A 20,586-nucleotide genomic window follows, 5' to 3' on the forward strand; every position below is an offset into this window, starting at 1 on the left:
GACACCTCAGTCAGTTGCCCTTCCTTATTTCCCAAGAGTAGGTCAAGTTTTGCACCTTCTCTAGTAGGTACATCCACATACTGAATCAGAAAATTGTCTTGGATGTACTTAACAACTTGATAAAGCATATGTCAAATGTTAACTTGTATTTCTGTTGTTACTGCAGTATCATGATCCATTATAATGTTTTCTGTAATCATTCAACTGTTAGATATTTGGAATCCCTAACAATGCATTCTTAGCAGTTACCAACAAAAATTGAAAATATCAGCTATTCATAACATTTGTATACTCTTAGAATAAAGGCAAAATACTGGATTGATCCTGGAAATGTAAAACAAACAGAGAATGCTGGATGAACTAAGCAGGTCTGACAGCATCTGTGGGGAAAGAAACTGAGCTTAACATTTTGAATCTAATATAACTCTTCTTCAAATGTTCCAAAGAAGAGTCATACCTAACTCGAAACGTTAACTCACCTCCAGACAGGATGTTAAATGTGCTTACTTCCTCCGGCATTATCTGCACGTGTTTTGTATACTCTCTTAGTTTGTTAGATTTTAAAATTAGATTTGAAAAAAAGAGTGAATTGTAGGAGCTAAGAATTGCAGGCTGCTGCAGAGTTGCAACCAGAATTGAAGGCAGTATTCAAAAAGTGTCCTCACCAATGTCCTGTGCAGCGATAACATGACACCTCAGCTCCTATACCAATGAATAGCAATGGTAAAGTTACATAGCATTTTCAGCATATAGACAAATCATTCTGCCCATATATTCAGTGCTGGTATTCATGCTCCAAACCTTCCAACTCCCACTGTGTTTAGTCTATCCCATTAGTACATCTTTTTTATCTCCTTTCTTCTGCTTGTCTTTTTTTCTTTTAAATCTGTGCCTTTCACTTCAACTGCTCCATGTTTCCCATTTTAATCATGCTTTGGGTAAAAAGGTTTCTCTCATTCCTTATTAGATTTATTAATTTCATAGATTTTTATCAATTTTAAAGGTTACATTTTAAGTGTCTTTGTTTTGGTTTCTTTGATAAGTAAAAATATATCCTCTACCCATTTATCTATCTCTATTGGGTTAAGACTCCGAATTCAGTTTTCTTAATAAAAAATGTATCTTTTGCTTTGTTTGTTCTAATTTCTGGGAAAGCTGGTAAAGGTATCAGGAAACGGATTCAATCAGGCCTAGAGATGTGTACAAAATATCTAGGAACTATTTAAAAACTTCAGTAAGAATTTTGAAAACAAGCAAACTTGAAAAATACGCATGAATCAATGCACACCCTCAAAGTGGGAAGGCATTTTCTGAAATGAAAACAGAAATTGCTGGAAAAGCTTAGCAGGTCTCGCAGCATCAGTGGAGAGAAATCAGAGTTAATGTTTCTGGTCCAGTGATCCTTCCTCAGAACTTATGACATCTGCAGTTCTTTCAATTTTGATGAAGACATTTTTGACTCCTAATTCTCTGTGACATGAAGCGAAATACCTTCCACCCACTGGTGTCTATGTTAGTCTCCCTAGCAGCTATGTTCAGTGCTACAGGACCACTTATTTTAGCCCAGTGCTGCTTATGAAATGAATAATAAAAAGACATGTTTATCATAAACTGCATATCTAATGAAAGGTCATTGACTTGAAATGTTAAACCTGTTATTCTCTCCACTGATGCTGCCAAACCTCTAAGAATTTTCATCATTTTCTGTTCTAATTTCACATTTGCAAATCTCCGTCTTTTGCTTTCATTTTAGCACAATCTAGTTCTGCTTATAAATCTAGCAACTTGAAATTCCTAACCATAGTTGAAGTCACGACTAATACAATTTTTAATTTAACTACAGCTACAATCTTTCTAAATATTGTGTACAAAATGTCATTGTTACAGTTAATTGGAAGGATTACCTCATAATGTGAATATCAATGGTACAAGTGCAATGTTTTTGTTATCATATGGTAAACTTAAGTTCAATTTTGAAACACGTGCTTAAAAAACTATCTTTTTATAAAATATATAATTTTGTTTCCTTAATTTGATTTCCAAAGAAATTTGAACTGTTTTATGCTAGAAGAATGCACTTTTTATAACTACATCGTTACACCAGTCTATTACTGTAATGAGCTCACACAGATTAGTTTGTTTTGCAGCTCACATTCAATTTCCGTTTCCAAGTACAAGCTGTTATCTTTTATTGAGGTTTTAATGAGGATTCTGTTAATTAGCAAAATATTATGTGATTTAATTTTTTAAAGCATTTCCTTTTCTCCTCAAAATCAGTCTATATATTGATCTTTTTTGTTGCAAGACCTAAGTGTTAGTATGGCTCTTATCAATTCCACAAATGTATCTTAATACTTCTTGAAGATACATAAAAGCCAAAACAAGTTCATTTTTCCCTCTGTTCCTGTTTAAAACAGAAGCTTGTCATTAGTCTGTACCCTACTGATACCCTGTCCTTTTAATCTGTGAGGAATGGTGCTCATCGGCTTTCTAGTCACTGTGTATACATTGTATATTGTACTTCTTACTACAAAGAGGATCTATGCCTCACTTAAATAACCTTTTGAACAGATTCATCTGTAAGTTGATGCTTTATTCATTACAACAAGATTTATTAATTATTTTGCTGAGTGGGAATTTTGATAATTTTATTTATTCTTACATCTCAAGACATGAAAGCACATTGTGAACCATTTTCTGAAATTGCCTATTTGGAGCATCCTGACTCCTCTTCTGTTATTTTGCTCCCTGTGGGGAAATACCTGGCATCAACCTGATGCTTATTCTAGTGGGAGAATTCAGATCAGGAGCTCAAACTAAAAAATGGTTAGCATTAATGTGAGCCCTACCACTCAATTGCTTTTACAGGATTAAAAGATCATATGAAAATGTTCTTATTAAATTGCAATCTAAGAAAATATTTAAAAATGAAAAAGGGACATGCAGCTTTTTGTCTTCACTTATTATTGTTTTCATTCACTTAGCCGAATAATTTTTCAACAGAAGTGGTTGTTTTATGAAACTGCAGTGTAGAGGCATTTTAATAACTCTGATGCTGAACCCATTTTAGTTTTAGTTCAATTTCAGTTGCTACAAAATAGTTTTAGTTGACCATATTTATTACGTAGATATATTTGGCTGTCATGATAGCAATATTAAATGTTGTGATGCCAGTGCGCTCATTTTAATTTGTGTTTGGTGTCACATGACAGTGATGTAATTTTTCTATTTCTAAAATGCCATGGCAATGAAAAGTTTATCATAATGTACTACTACTTTTAGCCTGATATAACAGATAAGGATGCCATACTGATACTGAAGGAAAGTTGAGTTTAGGTATAGTTGCTAAGTAAAAAGGGAGAACTGAGTGTAATGTATTTCATTGTCAAATTGCTGTATTATGACTCTTTGAATAAACACATTCACCTTCTTTCCCCTCCCCATCCCAAATATTTAGGTGTGTGATGAAGCTCTGTATAGTTTGCGCATCCAAGACAATGGGCGATTACTTGCCTGTGGTTCTCACCTAGGCACAACCACACTACTTGAGTTCTCATCAGGTTTCTGTACTTACCAGAAAAATGAAAAAGCACTTGCAAATGCGGTAAGTGTTCTGCGCTAGAATGTTTTGTCCCCATTCCTAAAGTCAGCATGTCTCCACTGAGCTGTAATTTTATTTGTAAAATTAATGGAATACATTACATGAAAAATTATTTTAAATACAACCTTAAATCTGAAGAGTGTGCACCAGATCCAAAAAAATGGATGAAATTACAGGCAATGTCGCCAAATTATGTAATTTTAACAAAATCTACAGAATGCATGATGTGAAGTAATGCTGATTAGATATTGACTAGAAGTTTGTGTCCCCTCTCCAACGTCTTGTATTATTGTGGTTCTGTTCGCCGAGCTGGGAGTTTGTGTTGCAAATGTTTCGTCCCCTATCTAGGTGACATCCTCAGGGCTTGGGAGCCTCCTGTGAAGCGCTTCTGTGATGTTTCCTCCGGCATTTATAGTGGCTTGTCTCTGCCACTTCCAGTTGTCAGTTCTTGCTGTCCGCTGCAGTGACCGGTATATCGGGTCCAGGTTGATGTGTTTGTTGATAGAATCTGTGGATGAGTGCCATGCCTCTAGGAATTCCCTGGCTGTTCTCTGTTTGGCTTGCCCTATAGTCGTAGTGTTGGCCCAGTCAAATTCAGGTTGCTTGTCATCTGCGTATGTGGCTACTAAGGATAGCTGGTCGTGTCGTTTCGTGGTTAGTTGGTGTTCATGGATGCGGGTCGTTAGCTGTCTTCCTGTTTGTCCTATGTAGTGTTTTGTGCAGTCCTTGCATGGGATTTTGTACACTACATTGGACATACAGAACAGACAACAGGACGTTGAACCTATTAACAAAGAAGGCATACTTAAACTAATGGATTTGTGCCTCACAACACACTTCACATTCAACAACCAGATATACGAACAAATCAACGGAACACCCATGGGCTCACCGATCTCTGGACTCATAGCAGAAGCAGTAATGCAAAGGTTAGAACAAACAGTCTTACCGCAAATACAACCCAAACTCTGGGTCAGATATGTGGACGACACCTTTGTAACCATTAAAAACACAGAAATAGAGAACACACACCAGATCATCAACGCCACACTCACAGGAATCTGATTCACGCGAGAGGAAGAAAAGGACAACCAGCTCCCATTCCTAGACGTGATGGTACAGAGAACACCGAACGGAGAATTCAGCACAAAGTTAGAGAGGAAAGCCACACACACAGACCAAGTCCTGAACTATGAAAGCAATCACCCCAACACGCACAAAGGAAGTTGCATCAGGACACTATTCAAAAGGGTCACAGCACACTGCAGCACATCAGAACTGCAAAAAGAGGAAGAAGAACACCGATACAAGGTATTCACCAAAAACGGATACCCATGCAATTTCATCAACAGATGCCTAAGGGAAAGACAACGGAACGAGGACATGCCGCAACCCAAAGGACTAGCCACACTACCATACATCAGGAGCATTTCCGAACTGACAGCCAGACTGCTGCGACCACTAGGACTCATAACAGCACACAAACCAACAGCCACTCTCAGACAACAACTCACCAGAACGAAGGACCCGATACCCAGCATGAGCAAAACCAATGTAGTGTACAAAGTCCCATGCAAGGACTGCACAAAACGCTACATAGGACAAACAGGAAGACAGCTAACGACCCGCATCCATGAACACCAACTAGCTACGAAACGACACGACCAGCTATCCTTAGTAGCCACACACGCAGATGACAAGCAACATGAATTTGACTGGGACAACACTACTATTATAGGGCAAGCCAAACAGAACAGCCAGGGAATTCCTAGAGGCATGGCACTCATCCACAGATTCTGTCAACAAACATATCGACCTGGATCCAATATACCGGCCACTGCAGCGGACAGCAAGAACTGACAACTGGAAGCGGCAGAGACAAGCCACTCTAAATGCCGGAGGAAACATCACAGAAGCAATTCACAGGAGGCCTCCAAGCACTGAGGATGTCACCTAGACAGGAGACGAAAAATTTGCAGTACAAACTCCCAGCTCAGCGAACAGAACCACAATAACGAGCACCCGAGCTACAGATCTTCTCCCAATCTTTGATGTTATCTCTGCATTGTCCTAATGAAATCTCTTTGTTTGGTGCCTTCCTGAATAAACTTTCTCCATTTGGTCAGATGTTTAACCTTTTCAAGGATGCTTTGAGAGAATTTCCAGATCCTCTTGAGAATCTTCTGGAACAGTTACGTTCACAGTACAACAGAGTTGCTTATGGACTCTGATGTTAGGCATACCATTGATGTGTTCCATCCAGCACACGAGTTAGGTGTTTAACATCTCAATGTTGGGCATGCTGGCTTGAGAAAGGATGCTGCTGTTGCCACTGGATTTGTAAAAGCTTACAAGACTCTGTGTCTCTACGGTTAAGTCTCCAAAGCATATAGTAAGAGGGATCATTGTTATCTGGTGAACCACAATCATAGTCTCAGGTTTTTGATTCTAGTCCTCAAATATTCAAATATAGCAAATCCAAGAAAAATGCAAGAAACAGCACTAATCGCAGTACATGGTCTTTATTGGTGGCTGCCTTTGACTTTGTTGGTGACCAAATCAATGGAATACCCCCTTCAAAAATTGATAGCCCTTTAAAATACGTCACCACTGCAATGGGTCACATCTTTTCATTTTAGATTACAGACTGAAAATGAGAAAAATGAACACTGCGTTTTAGAGGGAGAGATTGTACAAGGGGAAAAAAATGAAAGGAGTGCAGATGCTGGAAATCAGAAACAAAAACAGAAAATCTCAACAGGTTGCAGCATCTGTGCAGCGAAAGCAGAATTAACATTTTGGGTCCAGTGACCCTTCATCAGAATCATGTTGTAAAGCAGGGTTACTGGATCCGCAACATTAATCCTGCTTTCTCTCCAGAGATGCTGCAGACCTGTTAAGAACATACAAGGAATTGTTTGCAGCATGTAATCATTTAACTTTCCTAATTTTGAATTGGATTCCTTTTGTGTGCTAATGTGCTCTGCTTTAGATTAATTAACAGATATGCTATTCTGTCTCTCTGTGGTTTAAACCACTTCACATATTAAAAGTAACTGATGTAACTGACACTAATCCTTTCTTTCGTGTAGCTACATATATAAATACCTCAATCTAAAATCCCATACCCACCCTCACTGAGCAGAAGACAGTACATCACTGTTCATCTGGCTGCCTTAGACTGTTCCAGGCCATTGTATCCCAAATTATTTCTCGATAACCCAATTTTAATGACTTCAACTTTGCTTAACTCTAGAGTAAAAAAATTTCGGAGTACAAGAGCTGTTGAGTCGGAGCAGAGAAGCTGCATTTATTGAATCGTGGGGAGTGGGGGGGGAAGAAGAATGTGAAGAAAGGCTTAACTATGCGAGGAGGGACAAGCAGGCTTCATTGGCTGAACAGAGAGGGAGGGTTCAGTTGCTGAGCTGAAAGGGAAACAGGAATTGAATACTGGGGACACTGATGAAGAGGCAGTGTGTCTACAAAACAAAAATGCACTTATCTTTTAACAGGCTTCTTTGGGCCCTGCAGCTGTCAGGAATCAGTACAAACTCCACAGCAGCCATTGGTATCCCACACCTCACAAACCCAAACATCCTGTCTTGTGACTGCTGAGGGTTACGATCCACAATTTTGATTTGTCTGAGACGGCTTTTCACTTTCTGGGAGAGCAAGAGAAGATGCAGAAAAAAAACACCCAATTTACCCACGCCCCAACTTTTCAATGGTATCGACCAATCATCAGTAAGACTTGATACCTAAGCTCCTCCCCTGGCTTTGTACCACCTCGTTGTTAGACCGTAGGACATAGGATCAGAGATTAGGCCATTCAGCCCATTGAGTCTGCTCTGCCATTCAATTATGGTTGATAAGTTTCGCAACCCCATTCTCCTGCTTTCTCCCCGTAAACCACAATCCCTTTGATACTCCAGAACCTATCTATCTCAGTCTTAAATATACTCAATGACTTGACCTCCAAAGCCTTCTGTGGCAATGAATTCTATAGATTCACTACTCTCTTGTAGTTTACAAATAGCAGCTGTCTAGCCAGACTGGCTAAGAGATAGCTGCAAGGGCAGTTTCTGAGAAGCAATGGTGGAAGTGCAAACTTGTCCTCCGTGGTGCCACTGTCCCTGAGGCAGTTCTCTCCTTGTCATTTGCTGAAATACAGAATACCAGCATGTTTTAAAAGTCTTGATACCCTGACAAGCACCAAGATTCACATCCACAATGGAAGCTGTCAGCACCTGATAGCAGCAGCCTGGCTTCTGTTTGAGCTTCCATAGCAACACTGAGACATTGGCAGGCCTTTGCCTTTGCAGTGGAAGCTAAGACTGTGGCTTGCAGCTGCTCCCTTAAGTACAATTTGGCAGCACTGCCATGGAGGTGTCCACCACATTCACTGTGGGGTTCATGCTCTGCACAAGCAATTGTGGATCCAGACGCTGTGCCCATAGTAGTCAACTATAAACTATCTGGCGATGCACCAAGTCTCTATATCCACATTTGTCAGTGTTCTCCTTCAAGATGCCCAAAAATGTCCTAATTTCTGCAGGAGGACTGTTGTACATTCACAGCCTGGATGCTGTTGAGGCAGGTCATAACTGAATACCTGGGGGCATAGAGAAGCAGTGAGAGGTTTGTATGCATGGCTTAAAGATTTGTGAGGCAAGGCCCAGCACAAGGAATGTTCTTCGTAGCCAAATTACTGGCACCTGAGGCTCAAGAGGGTCCATTGTATTTTGTTCGGGATGGATCTTTTGTGCTTGGGTCAAGATGGGTTTGCTGTCCTTGGGTCATGGCTGGGAACACGGCAGGATTGATACTGTGGCCCTTGATGTTACTCCTTGGCTTTGATATGAGGATGAGATGTAATGTATAAATATTAAGGGTGAGTTGTGTTTTTCAAGGACTGATGCATTGATTTGGGGCAAATGCATTTCACACACTTTCACCAAAATCTCATTCTAACTCAAGTTCCAAACTGTTTTGGGATGTACTCAATAAGTTTTGATTATTTTAAAATTACTATGATGTACAATTATTTAATTTTGATGACAATCCCTTTTCCTAAATGGATAACAAATTAATATTTAGATAAATTCCACTTTTAAAATAAACCACAGACTTTTAACATTATAAAATGGAATGAATGCTGTATTTCTGCTCATCTGTCCTTTGTAAACTGAGTATAATCTGATTTCTGCTTTTATGGTGATTTTTTATGGTTTTATTTCATCAGTCTCGTTTTGACTTTGCATTAATTAACTTAATATATAAATTTGTATCTTTCAATTGAAAATGAACAAAACCCCAAATTTTACAAAGGTGATGTTATGGTTTCTTGTACATTATGTGAATATTATCTTTGTCCATGCTGATTTTAGCTAAGAGTATTGATCTGTAAATACAACATTTTAAAACGTTATAACTAAAGTGTATTTTTAGTTGTTTGAGAGGGAGACAAAACGGGAGAAGATTCTGGAAGCACGTCAACGTGAGTTACGTGTAAAAGAACGTGCTAAATCTGAACAAGGAAAGGTTGTGGAAAACAAAGAAGTAGATGAGGAGGATACTATTGAATACAAAATTGCACAAGCAGAGAACGCATTCTTTGAAACTATTGAGCAAGAAAGAGCAAGATTTGAAGTGGAGTCAGAAAAAATGGACCAACAGGTAAGTTGAAGGGGAGTGAAGGAGTTTTATTAAGTTTTGAATTGATAATATTGATCTGCTTTTAATTTTAATGCCAAAAACTTGGAAAGCTGCTGAGATCCATTTTCTGCTTTATCTGTGCCCCCAGTAATACAGTGTGTGAAAAAGTAGATTAATCAGTGTTGCCTCTAACAGTACTCCTTTTGCACCTTGTAAGTGATTAAACATGAGTCAGGTGTGGAGAAATTGAATCAGGGAAAATTATATTGAAAAGTAAATTTGTCATGTCAAGATTTATTTGAATGTGTATCATCTAATAGATTAACATAGTTCTTCTCATTTCAGGCTTCCCCCATATAGAAAATATTTGTATCAATAATTGTTGTTATCTATACTTAAATATGAAAAATAATCATTTTGTGCCCTTTTTCCAAGTTAATGAACGACTTGAATTTTCTATCCTGATAGTTATCGTTTTAAGTTTCCATATTTGATTAATATGTATGAATGCAATTAGGCAATGATGAAACTTGAGTAGTAGGCTTTCTATTTGCATATCACAGTACAAGGGGAACAGAGCACTTTCCTATGAGATGTTGCTCTACTTTGCCATTGCGGCAACTAATAAGGAAATAAATAGTTAACATTCGTTGGCCTATCTCTAATAGAAGGAATGTTGAGAGTTAAGACACAGCAACTTAATTAAAATTTTCAGGTTTCACTCATACCATATTTCTCCAATTTTGTTGTATGTTTTAAATTTGTTTCCCAGACTCCTATTCAATTTGAGTTTACAAATGTTAAGTAATCCCAGTTTTCCTATAACTGTTCCAATGTCTCAGTTCTATACCAAAACACCTCACCATTAATGTTGTATTTGGAGTTTTGTTCCATATTTAAAAGTTGCTTTCTGAACTAGCATTTGGAGTAGGAATCAAAAGTTTCATCACCAAGTCTGACATATGGAAATCAGATTTAGGGATCGAGAATTTTGGTAGCCTCAGATTGTCTTATCCTTTCAGATGAAAGCAGAAGAATGAAGGCGAGGAATAGCAGTTGATAGTTTAAGAAGGAAAATTGTGGTTATTTTATGGTGTTGCAGTGACATTGGCAGTTTCTAATATCTTAATTATTGATAACTTGGCCATACCAGTTTCCTTCGTAGCATGATTTACCAGTTATCTAACTTCTCATTTGAAGATGTATGTGATTATGCTTTTAATAACATGAATGGTCATTGTACTTGTGTTGGACTATTAACTCGAGGCAAAATATGAAATTGGATCATTCAATTGGTTATTGTCATTTGTTCACTGAGGACAGACTTTACTATTATTACAATAATAATTTGCATTTATATGGCATATTTCATGTAAAAACACATGAAGGTGTGTTTAGATAAAAAAAAAGGTTTGGAGCCAGAAATTTAAAAAAAAATGAGAGTAACTGATGAGTGTGATGTACTTTAAGAATGTTGATCAAGATAGACCGAGAGGCAGGAATTTTAACTGCCAGAAGTTAAATTCTTGTTACACTGTATGAGGTAGTGGTGAAGATGCAGCTGAAATATTGTGTACATTTTGGATCCTCATATTCAAGGAAGGACATGCTAGCGTTGGAGTCTGTTTAAGAGAGATTCACTGGGCTGATTCCTGGATGAAGGAGTTGACTTCTCACAAATGGATAAACAAGTTAGGCCTTCATTTATTAGAGATTCGAAAAATGAGGGGTGGTTGTACTGAAACATATACCATTCTGAGGGGACTTGACTGGGAATGCTGGAAAGTAGATGTTGGGAAGATATTTCCACTACTGGGGAATCTCAAATTGGGTAACAGTGTTACAGAATAACGAGACACTAATTAGAACTGTAACTTAAAGGAATTTCTTCTCTAAGAGTTGTGACTATCTGGAGTTCTGTACTCCAGAGTTACGGAGGTGAGATCACTGAAAGTATTTAAGGAAGGGGTGGATATTTGAAATCCACTTAGAGTCATAGGGATGTACAGCATGGAAGCAGACCCTTCGGTCCAACTCGTCCATGCCGACCCGATATCCCAACCCAATCTAGTCCCACCTGCCAGCACCCGGCCCTTATCCCTCCAAACCCTGCATATTCATATACCAATCCAAATGCCTCTTAAATGTTGCAATTGTACCAGCCTCCACCACATCTTCTGGCAGCTCATTCCATACATGTACCACCCTCTGTGTGAAAACGTTGCCCCTTAGGTCTCTTTTATATCTTTCCCCTCTCACCCTAAACCTATGCCCTCTAGTTCTGGACTCCCCAACCCCAGGGAAAAGACTTTGCCTATTTATCCTATCCATGCCCCTCGTAATTTTGTGAACCTCTATAAGGTCACCCCTCAGTCTGCGATGCTCTAGGGAAAACGACCTAGCCTGTTCAGCCTCTCCCTGTAGCTCAGATCCTCCAACCCTGGCTACATCATTGTAAATTTTTTCTGAACCCTTTCAAGGTTTCACAACATACTTCCGATCGAAAGGAGACCAGAATTGCACACAATATTCCATGAGTGGCGTGACCAATGTCCTGTACAGCCGCAACATGACCTCCCAACTCCTGTACTTCTGACCAATAAAGGAAAGCAAATCAAACGCCTTCTTCACTATCCTATCTACCTGCGACTCCACTTTCAAGGAGCTATGAACCTACACTCCAAGGTCTCTGTTCAGCTCATATGTTCTTTTGCTCAAAAACAGGAGGATTTGGCCTGGGCGGGCAAGAAAACGGTTAAAGTTCTCCAACTTGACACCATTTCACATCCATATCGAACTTCATCTTCAGCAGAGTGCGTTTGGGTGTGTGTGACCAATTCTCCTATATGGAAGATCCAGTGATTGTGATCCATATTAGTACCTATAGTATCCATAATATATGGAGGACAAGAAATGGTATGTAGTAGTAGTAAAGTCTTTTGAGGAAGAGCTGAAAATGTGTTGCTGGAAAAGCGCAGCAGGCCAGGTAGCATCCAAGGAGCAGGAGAATCGATGTTTCAGGCATGAGCCTTCTTCAGGAATGAGGAGAGTGTGCCAAGCAGGCCAAGATGAAAAGTAGGGAGGAGGGGCTTGGAGGGGGGGGCGTTGGAAATGCGATAGGTGGAAGGAGGTTAAGGTGAGGGTAATAGGCTGGATTGGGGGTGGGGCAGAGAGGTCAGGAAGAAGATTGCAGGTTAGGAAGGTGGTGCTGATTCGAGGTTTGGGACTGAGACAAGGTGGGGACAGGGGAAATGAGGAAAATGGAGAAATCTGAGTTCATCCCTTGTGGTTGGAGGATTCCTAGGCGGAAGATGAGGCGCTCTTCCTCCAACCGTCCTGTTGCTATGGTCTGGCAATGGAGGAGTCCAAGGACCTGCATGTCCTTGGTGGAGTGGGAGGGGGAGTTGAAGTGTTGAGCAACGGGATGGTTGGGTTGGTTGGTCCGGGTGTCCCGGAGGTGTTCTCTGAAACGTTCCGCAAGTAGGTGGCCTGTCTTCCCAATATAGAGGAGGCCACATCGGGTGCAGCGGATGCAGTAAATGATGTGTGTGGAGGTGCAGGTGAATTTTTGGCGGATATGGAAGGATACCTTGGGGTCTTGGAGGGAAGTAAGGGGGGAGGTGTGGGCGCAAGTTTTGCATTTCTTGTGGTTGCAGGGGAATGTGCCGGGAGTGGAGGTTGGGTTGGTGGGGGGTGTGGACCTGACAAGAGAGTCACGGAGGGAGTGGTCTTTTCGGAATGCTGATAGGGGAGGGGAGGGTAATATATCGCTGGTGGTGGGGTCCGTTTGGAGGTGGCGGAAATGACGACGGATGATACGATGTATATGGAGGTTGGTGGGGTGATAGGTGAGGACCAGTGAGGTTCTGTCCTGGTGGCGATTGGAGGGCGGGCTCAAGGGCGGAGGAGCGGGAAGTGGAGGAGATGCGGTGGAGAGCATCGTCTGGGGGGAAATTGTGGTCTTTGAAGAAGGAGGCCATCTGGGTTGTTCGGTATTGGAACTGGTCCAACTGGGAGCAGATGCGGCGGAGACGAAGGAATTGGGAATATGGGATGGCGTTTTTACAGGGGGCAGGGTGGGAGGAGGTGTAGTCTAGGTAGCTTTGGGAGTCGGTCAGTTTATAGTAAATGTCCGTGTTAATTTGGTCGCCTGAGATAGAAATGGAGAGGTCTAGGAAGGGGAGGGAGGCGTCTGAGATGGTCCAGGTAAATTTGAGGTCGGGATGGAAGGTGTTGGTAAAGTGGATGAACTGTTCAATCTCCTTGTGGGAGCACGAGGCAGCGCCGATACAGTCATCGATGTAGCAGAGGAAAAGGTGGGGGGTGGTGCCAGTGTACCTGCGGAAGATGGACATTCTCAAAAGACCACTCCCTCCGTGACTCCCTTGTCAGGTCCACACCCCCCCACCAACCCTACCTCCACTCCCGGCACATTCCCCTGCAACCGCAAGAAATGCAAAACTTGCGCCTACACCCCTCCCCCCCCCCCCCCAGCCTTACTTCCCTCCAAGACCCCAAGGGATCCTTCCATATCCGCCAAAAATTCCCCTGCACCTCCACACACATCATTTACTGTATCCGCTGCACCCGATGTGGCCTCCTCTATATTGGGGAGACAGGCTGCCTACTTGCGGAACATTTCAGAGAACACCTCTGGGACACCCGGACCAACCAACCTAACCATCCTGCGGCTCCACACTTCAACTCCCCCTCCTACTCCACCAAGGACATGCAGATCCTTGGACTCCTCCATTGTCAGACTATAGCAACACGATGGCTGGAGGAAGAGCGCCTCATCTTCTGACTAGGAACCCTCCAACCACAAGGGATGAACTCAGATTTCTCCATTTTCCTCATTTCCCCTGTCCCCACCTTGTCTCAGTCCCAGCCTTCGAACTCAGCACCACCTTCCTAACCTGCAATCTTCTTCCTGACCGCTCCGTCCCCCACCCCCACTCCAGCCTATTACCCTCACCTTAACCTCCTTCCACCTATCGCATTTCCAACACCCTTCCCCCAAGTCCCTCCTCCCTACCTTTTATCTTGGCCTGCTTGTCGCACACTCCTCATTCCTGAAGAAGGGCTCATGCCCGAAACATCGATTCTCCTGCTCCTTGGATGCTGCCTGACCTGCTGCGCCTTTCCAGCAACATATTTTCAGCTCTGATCTCCAGCATCTGCAGTCCTCACTTCCTCTTTTGAGGAAGAGCATTCCAAAGACTCAACACTCCCTGTGAGACAAAATGTTGTCCTCATCTCTTGAATGGATGACTCCTTATTCTGAAACAGTGATCCCTGGTTCTAAGATTCTCCCAGAATAGGAAACATCTTTTCCACATGCACCCTAACATGCTATATGTTTCAATCATGTTACCTTTTTGCTGTTTTGGCATAGGACAAATAAAATTGGAGAAATTAATGCATAGTTCAAAGACTGGAGCAGTAGAATCAGGCTGTGATTTCTGGGAGCTGGCACTGCTGTTAGGGAAAATGGGGGCTGTATTGTAGGAATGATCTGCACCTGAATTGTGCTGATACAAATGTTGTAGTGAGCTGCAAAACTAGAGACGTAAAGAGTTTTTTTAAACGAAATAGTTTGTACAAATGATCAAATTTTGGAATATTTGAGAAATCATAAACTAAAAGCAAGCCAAGTGAGAAAGATATTAATGTGGGAAATGTAAACTGACCATGTCAGGAGAGGATAAAGTGAATGAATCTAAGAAGACCTCAGCAAGTGAGGCTAAGCGTTACAAAAATAATAATGGCCAGAAGTAAAGGAAATATATTTCAATGTATGTGGTCTTCAAGGCAAAACATGAACCTATAGCACAAACAATAAGCAAATGCATAATAGAGAGACAGCTGCAGAATGACATAGTTTGGGACCAGAATATTGAAGAGTACATAACATTTAGGAAGACCTGGTAGTTGGAAACAGTAACATAATGAGAGGTAGTGTATAAAGGAAGAAACAATGGGAGCATGTCAAAAAGTCATGAGAGTTTTAATCTATGTAGAGATTGGAAAAAATTCAGGTTGGCAAAGGTTTCTTAGTAAAGCACAGGGAGAGAGTAGTGTGCCCAAGTATTTTAAATTAAATAAAAGAATTATTTGGGCACGATAGCAGTGCTAACTGAAGGGCACTGGCAAATTAGATTAAGAGGTAGATCAATACGGATGCAGGGAAAGATATATATGGAGATATTTCAGAATGCACTGAAGAGATATATTCCTTCAAGAGAGAAAAATTCCACGGGAAGACTCACCATCCATGGTTAACTAAAAAAGTTAAAGATATTGTCAAACTAAAGGAAAAAAGGCATACAGTTGTGAAAAACCAGGCGGCAAACCAAATATACAATAGAGTCATAGAGCTGTACAGCACAGAAACAGACCCTTTGGTCCAACTTGTCCATGCTGACCAGATATCCCAACCCAATCTAGTCCCACCTGCCAGCATCTGGCCCCTATCTCTCCAAACCCTTCCTGTTCATATACCCATCCAGATGCCTTTTAAATGTTGCAATTATACTAGCCTCCACCACATCATCTGGCAGCTCATTCCATACACGTACCACCCTCTGCATGAAAACGTTGCCACTTAGGTCTCTTCTATATCTTTTCCCTCTCACCCTAAACCTATGCCCTCTAGTTCTGGACTCCCCAACCCCAGGGAAAAGACTTTTCTATTTATCCTATCCATCCCTCATAATTTTGTAAACCTCTATAAGGTCACCCCCTCAGCCTCTGACACGTCAGGGAAAACAACCCCAACCTGTTCAATCTCTCCCTATAGCTCAAATCCTCCAATCCTGGCAACATCCTTGTAAATGTTTCTGAACCCTTTCGAGTTTCACAACATCCTTTCGATAGGAAGGAGAACAGAATTGCACACAATATTCCAACAGTGGCCTAACCAATGTCCTGTACAGCCGCAATATGACCTCCCAACTGTACTCAATATTCTGACCAATAAAGGAAAGCATACCTTCTTCACTATCCTATGAACCTGCGACTCTGCTTTCAAGGAGCTATGAACCTGTACTCCAAGGTCTCTTTGTTCAGCAACGCTCCCTAGGACCTTACCATTAAGTGTATAAGTCCTGCTAAGATTTGCTTTCCCAAAATGCAGCACCTCACGTTTATCTAAATTAAACTCCATCTGCCACTTCTCACCCCATTGGCCCATCTGATCAAGATTCCGTTGTAATCTGAGGTAACATATTTTGCTGTCCACTACACCTCCAATTTTGGTGTCATCTGCAAACTTACTAACTGTACCTCTTATACTCCCATCCAAATAATTTATAGAAATGATGAAAAGTAATGGACCCAGCACCGATCCTTGTGGCACTCCATCGCTCACAGGCCTCCAGTCTGAAAAACAACCCTCCACCACTGCCCTCTGGCCTCTACCATTGACGCAGTTCTGTATCCAAATGGCTAGTTCTCTCTGTATTCCATGAGATCTAAACTTGCTAATCAGTCTCCCATGGGGAACATTGTCAAATGTCTCACTGAAGTCCACATCAATCGTATCAACCGGTCTGCCCTCATCAATCCTCTTTGTTACTTCAAAAAACTCAATCAAGTTTGTGAGACATGATTTCCCACGCACAAAGCCATGTTGACTATCCCTAATCAATCCTTGCCTTTCTAAATATGTGTAAATTCTATCCCTCCGGATTCCCTCCAAAAACATGCCTACCACCAACATCAGGCTTGTCCTTACCAACTTTCTTAAACAGTGGCACCACGTTAGCCAACCTCCAGTCTTCCGGCATCTCACCTGTGGCTATCAATGATACAAATATCTCAACTAGTGACCCAGCAATCACTTCCAGAGCTTCCCATAGAGTTCTAGGGTACACTTGATCAGATCCTGTGGATTCATCCACTTTTATGCGTTTCAAGACACCCAGCTGTTCCTCCTCTGTAATATGGACATTTTTCAAGATGTCACCATCTGTTTCTCTACATTCTATATCCTCCATGTCCTTTTCCACAGTAAATATCATGCGGCTCCACACAAAGGCTGCCTTGCTGATCTTTGAGGGACCCTATTCTTTCCCTAGTTACCCTTTGTCCTTAATGTATTTGGAAAACCCTTTGGATTCTCCTTAACTCTATTTGCCAAAGCTATATCATGTACCCTTTTTGCCCACCTGATTTCCCTCTTAAGTATACTCCTACTGCCCTTATACTCTTCGAAGGATTCACTCGATCTATCCTGTCTGTACCTGACATATGCTTCCTTCTTTTTCGTAACCAAACCCTCAATTTCTTTAGTCATCCAACATTCTCTATACCTACCAGCCTTTCCTTTCACCCTGACAGGAATATACTTTTTCTGGATTCTCGTTATCTCATTTCTGAAGGCTTCCCATTTTACAGCTGTCCCTTTACATGCGAACATCTGTCACCAATCAGCTTTTGAATATTCTTGCCCTGATGCTGTCAAAATTGGCCTTTCTCCAATTTAGAACTTCAACTTTTAGATCTAGTCTATCCTTTCTCATCACTATTTTAAAACTAAAAGAATTATGGTCACTGGCCCCAAAGTGCTTCCCCACTGATACCTCAGTTACTTGCCCTGCCTTATTTCCCAAGAGCAGGTCAAGATTTGCACCTTCTCTAGTAGGTACATCCACATACTGAATCAGAAAATTTTCTTGTACTCACCTAACAAATTCCTCTCCATCTAAACCCTTAACACAATGGCAGTCCCAGTCTATGTTTGGAAAGTTAAAATCCCTGACCATAACCACCCTATTATTCTTACAGATAACTGAGATCTCCTCACAATTGTTTCTCAATTTCCCTCTGACTATTAGGGGGTATATAATACAATCCCAATAAAGTTATCATCCCCTTCTTATTTCTCAGTTCCACCCAAATATCTTTTTGTATTTCCAAGAATATCCTCCTTCAGCTGTAAAGCTATTTCTTATCAAAAACGTCTTGCCTCTCTTGCCTCCCTTTCTATCCTTCCTGTAGTATTTTTTTCCTGGAACATTAAGCTGCCAATCCTGCCCATCCCTGAGCGATGGTTCTGTAGTTGCTATGATATCCCAGTCCCATGTTCCTAACCCTGCCCTGAGTTCATCTGCCTTCCCTGTTAGGCCTCTTGCATTGAAATAAATGCAGTTTAATCTATCAGTCCTATCTTGTTCTCTGCTTTATTCCTGCCTGCCCTGACTGTATGACTCCCCTTTGTTCTCAACTGTACCAGTCTCTAATTGATTTCTTTCTTCACTTGGTGCTCCCCCCCCCCGCCACCTTACTATCCCGAGAAGCTAGCAAATTTCTCTGCCAGTATGTTATCCCCTTCCAATTTCGGTGCAATCCGTCTTTCTTGTATGGGTCACTTCTACCCCAAAATAGCTTCCAATGATCCAAAAATGTGAATCCTTCTCTCATACACCAGTTCCTCAGTATTGCATTCATCTGCTCTATCCTCCTATTCCTGCCCTTACTAGCTCGTAGCACTGAGAGTAATCCAGATATTACTACTCTTGAGGACCTCCATTTTAAATTCCTGCCGAACTCTCTGTCATCTTCCTTCAGAATCTCAACCTTTTCCCTTCCTATAAAGCAAATAATCACCAAAGCTCTTATAAAAGAGAGGAAAATTAGTGCATGAGAGAAAGTTAGCAAGAAATATAAAGACAAATAGTAAGATTTTCTTCAAAGGTTGAAAGAAAATTGACCAATTGAGCATTGATCTTACAGGAGGTGAATCTTGGCAATTAATAATGGAACATGAAGAGATAGCTCTTCGCAGTACAATACACAATATTTACAAAATAAAGCAGTAAATCAAAAAGGGCAGGACACACTCAAGTAAATTACAGTCGCTAGGGAAGTGGTACTAAACAAATTGTTGGAGCTGTGGGCTAACAAGCCAAGGAGGCAGGTGTCCTTCTTTCTGAGGTCTAACAAGAAAGACTGTGTTTGTTGCTGCCACAATTGCAGGGGTGTCCCCACAACCACAGCTCCTTGATGCCCCTGCCAGTGATGACTCAGGGCTTTTCTAACACATCAAATTTTATTTCATGTAGTAGCCTGGTGTGCCTGGAACAAATTAGAAAACCATTGACCAAGTAGAGTACTAAGGAAGAGATCCCAGTGCATCACCTGCTGCCTAACTCACTACTGCATTCCATGAGCGAGTAGTGTCAAGGGGAGAAGCAGCGTGGGGAAGCAGCAGGACAATGGCCACAAAGTTCTGATGTAATGTTATCGGGTCACCACTACCATCCACGCATAAACACTCTGCAGCCAGAAAGCTCTGTCATGGCAATGTGGCATTACTGCTAATTTCTGCATATGTGCAGGTGGTTGGCATCCATCTTTTCCCAACATCATATCAATGCAATGTACATTCTGTGAAAGAAATGGCTTATGAGATAGTTGATGCACAGATTTTAATTTTCCAAAATTCCATAGCTTCATGATCGAAAATAGTGAGTGTAACTGCTTTATGCAGAAGGGAGGGGAGACTGAGAATAGGAAACCACAAGCTAGGTTGCTTAGCAACTGACATGGGAATAATGTTTGTGCTACTATTAAAAGAGGTTGTAGCAGCACACTTAGAAAAAAGGTAATTACACAGAGTCAACATGGTTTTGTGAAAAATAAGTCATGGTTTTCAATTTATTGGCTTTCTTGGGAGAAGTTATCACTGTTATGAATAAAGGGGAGCGGTTGATCTACTGTGCGTAGATTTCCAGAAGGCATTTGGTAAGTTGTCCAGTGTGAAGTAGGCCAGATGATAATCATCTGTAGTTAGAATGATACTTAAATTAATTTTGCAAAAACACCCCCTCTGTCCTTTTATATCTCCAAATTAAGCAGTTTGAATTTTGGGATATATTTAGCAGAAGCCTTAGAATTAGATTCCAAGTTTGGTGTTGAGGAAAAACAACCAAGTTTCAAATCAAATTATTACAAAGTTGTGTTTTCTTTCCTCTAGGAAAAGGAGACATCAGAGGATGAAGGTAATGAGGTGAGAGCAGCTTATTGAATTTGACGAATTTCCTAATGGTTTGCTTATATTCCAAGTTGGTTGAATTATTTAATGTGTCATAACCATTATGACCAGGTGGTCTTCAATGGTCTGTTAATTACAAATTTGCGTAAGTTGTATAGCCCTTTGTTTTTAAATGATTCAATTTTAAAATTTCCAGCAGTACATTTTTTGATTTTAACGAGATTTTAGTTTTTATTATTGAAATTGTCTCAGTGAAAAGAGTAGTTATTAACTAAAAGTACAAATACATAGATTTAAAAGAAGGTAAGGATAAAAGATACTTTATAAAAATGAA

The 20,586-nt window shown here is 40.9% G+C and overlaps 1 protein-coding gene across 1 annotated transcript in view; it reads left to right on the forward strand.

The window, feature by feature from the left end:
* The window catches only part of dnai2b (dynein, axonemal, intermediate chain 2b), a 66,120-nt gene extending 54,002 nt beyond the window's left edge, over positions 1 to 12,118 (forward strand). Inside the window, exons 11-13 of the mRNA XM_060844823.1 lie at positions 3,458 to 3,604; positions 9,050 to 9,277; positions 11,981 to 12,118. Of these exons, the coding sequence (XP_060700806.1) occupies positions 3,458 to 3,604; positions 9,050 to 9,277; positions 11,981 to 12,118 (513 nt within the window). The remainder of the gene's footprint in view (positions 1 to 3,457; positions 3,605 to 9,049; positions 9,278 to 11,980) is intronic.
* The last annotated feature ends 8,468 nt before the right edge of the window (positions 12,119 to 20,586 follow it).

This window comes from Hemiscyllium ocellatum, chromosome 25 (assembly GCF_020745735.1).
Source record: "Hemiscyllium ocellatum isolate sHemOce1 chromosome 25, sHemOce1.pat.X.cur, whole genome shotgun sequence".
NCBI classification, from domain to species: domain Eukaryota; kingdom Metazoa; phylum Chordata; class Chondrichthyes; order Orectolobiformes; family Hemiscylliidae; genus Hemiscyllium; species Hemiscyllium ocellatum.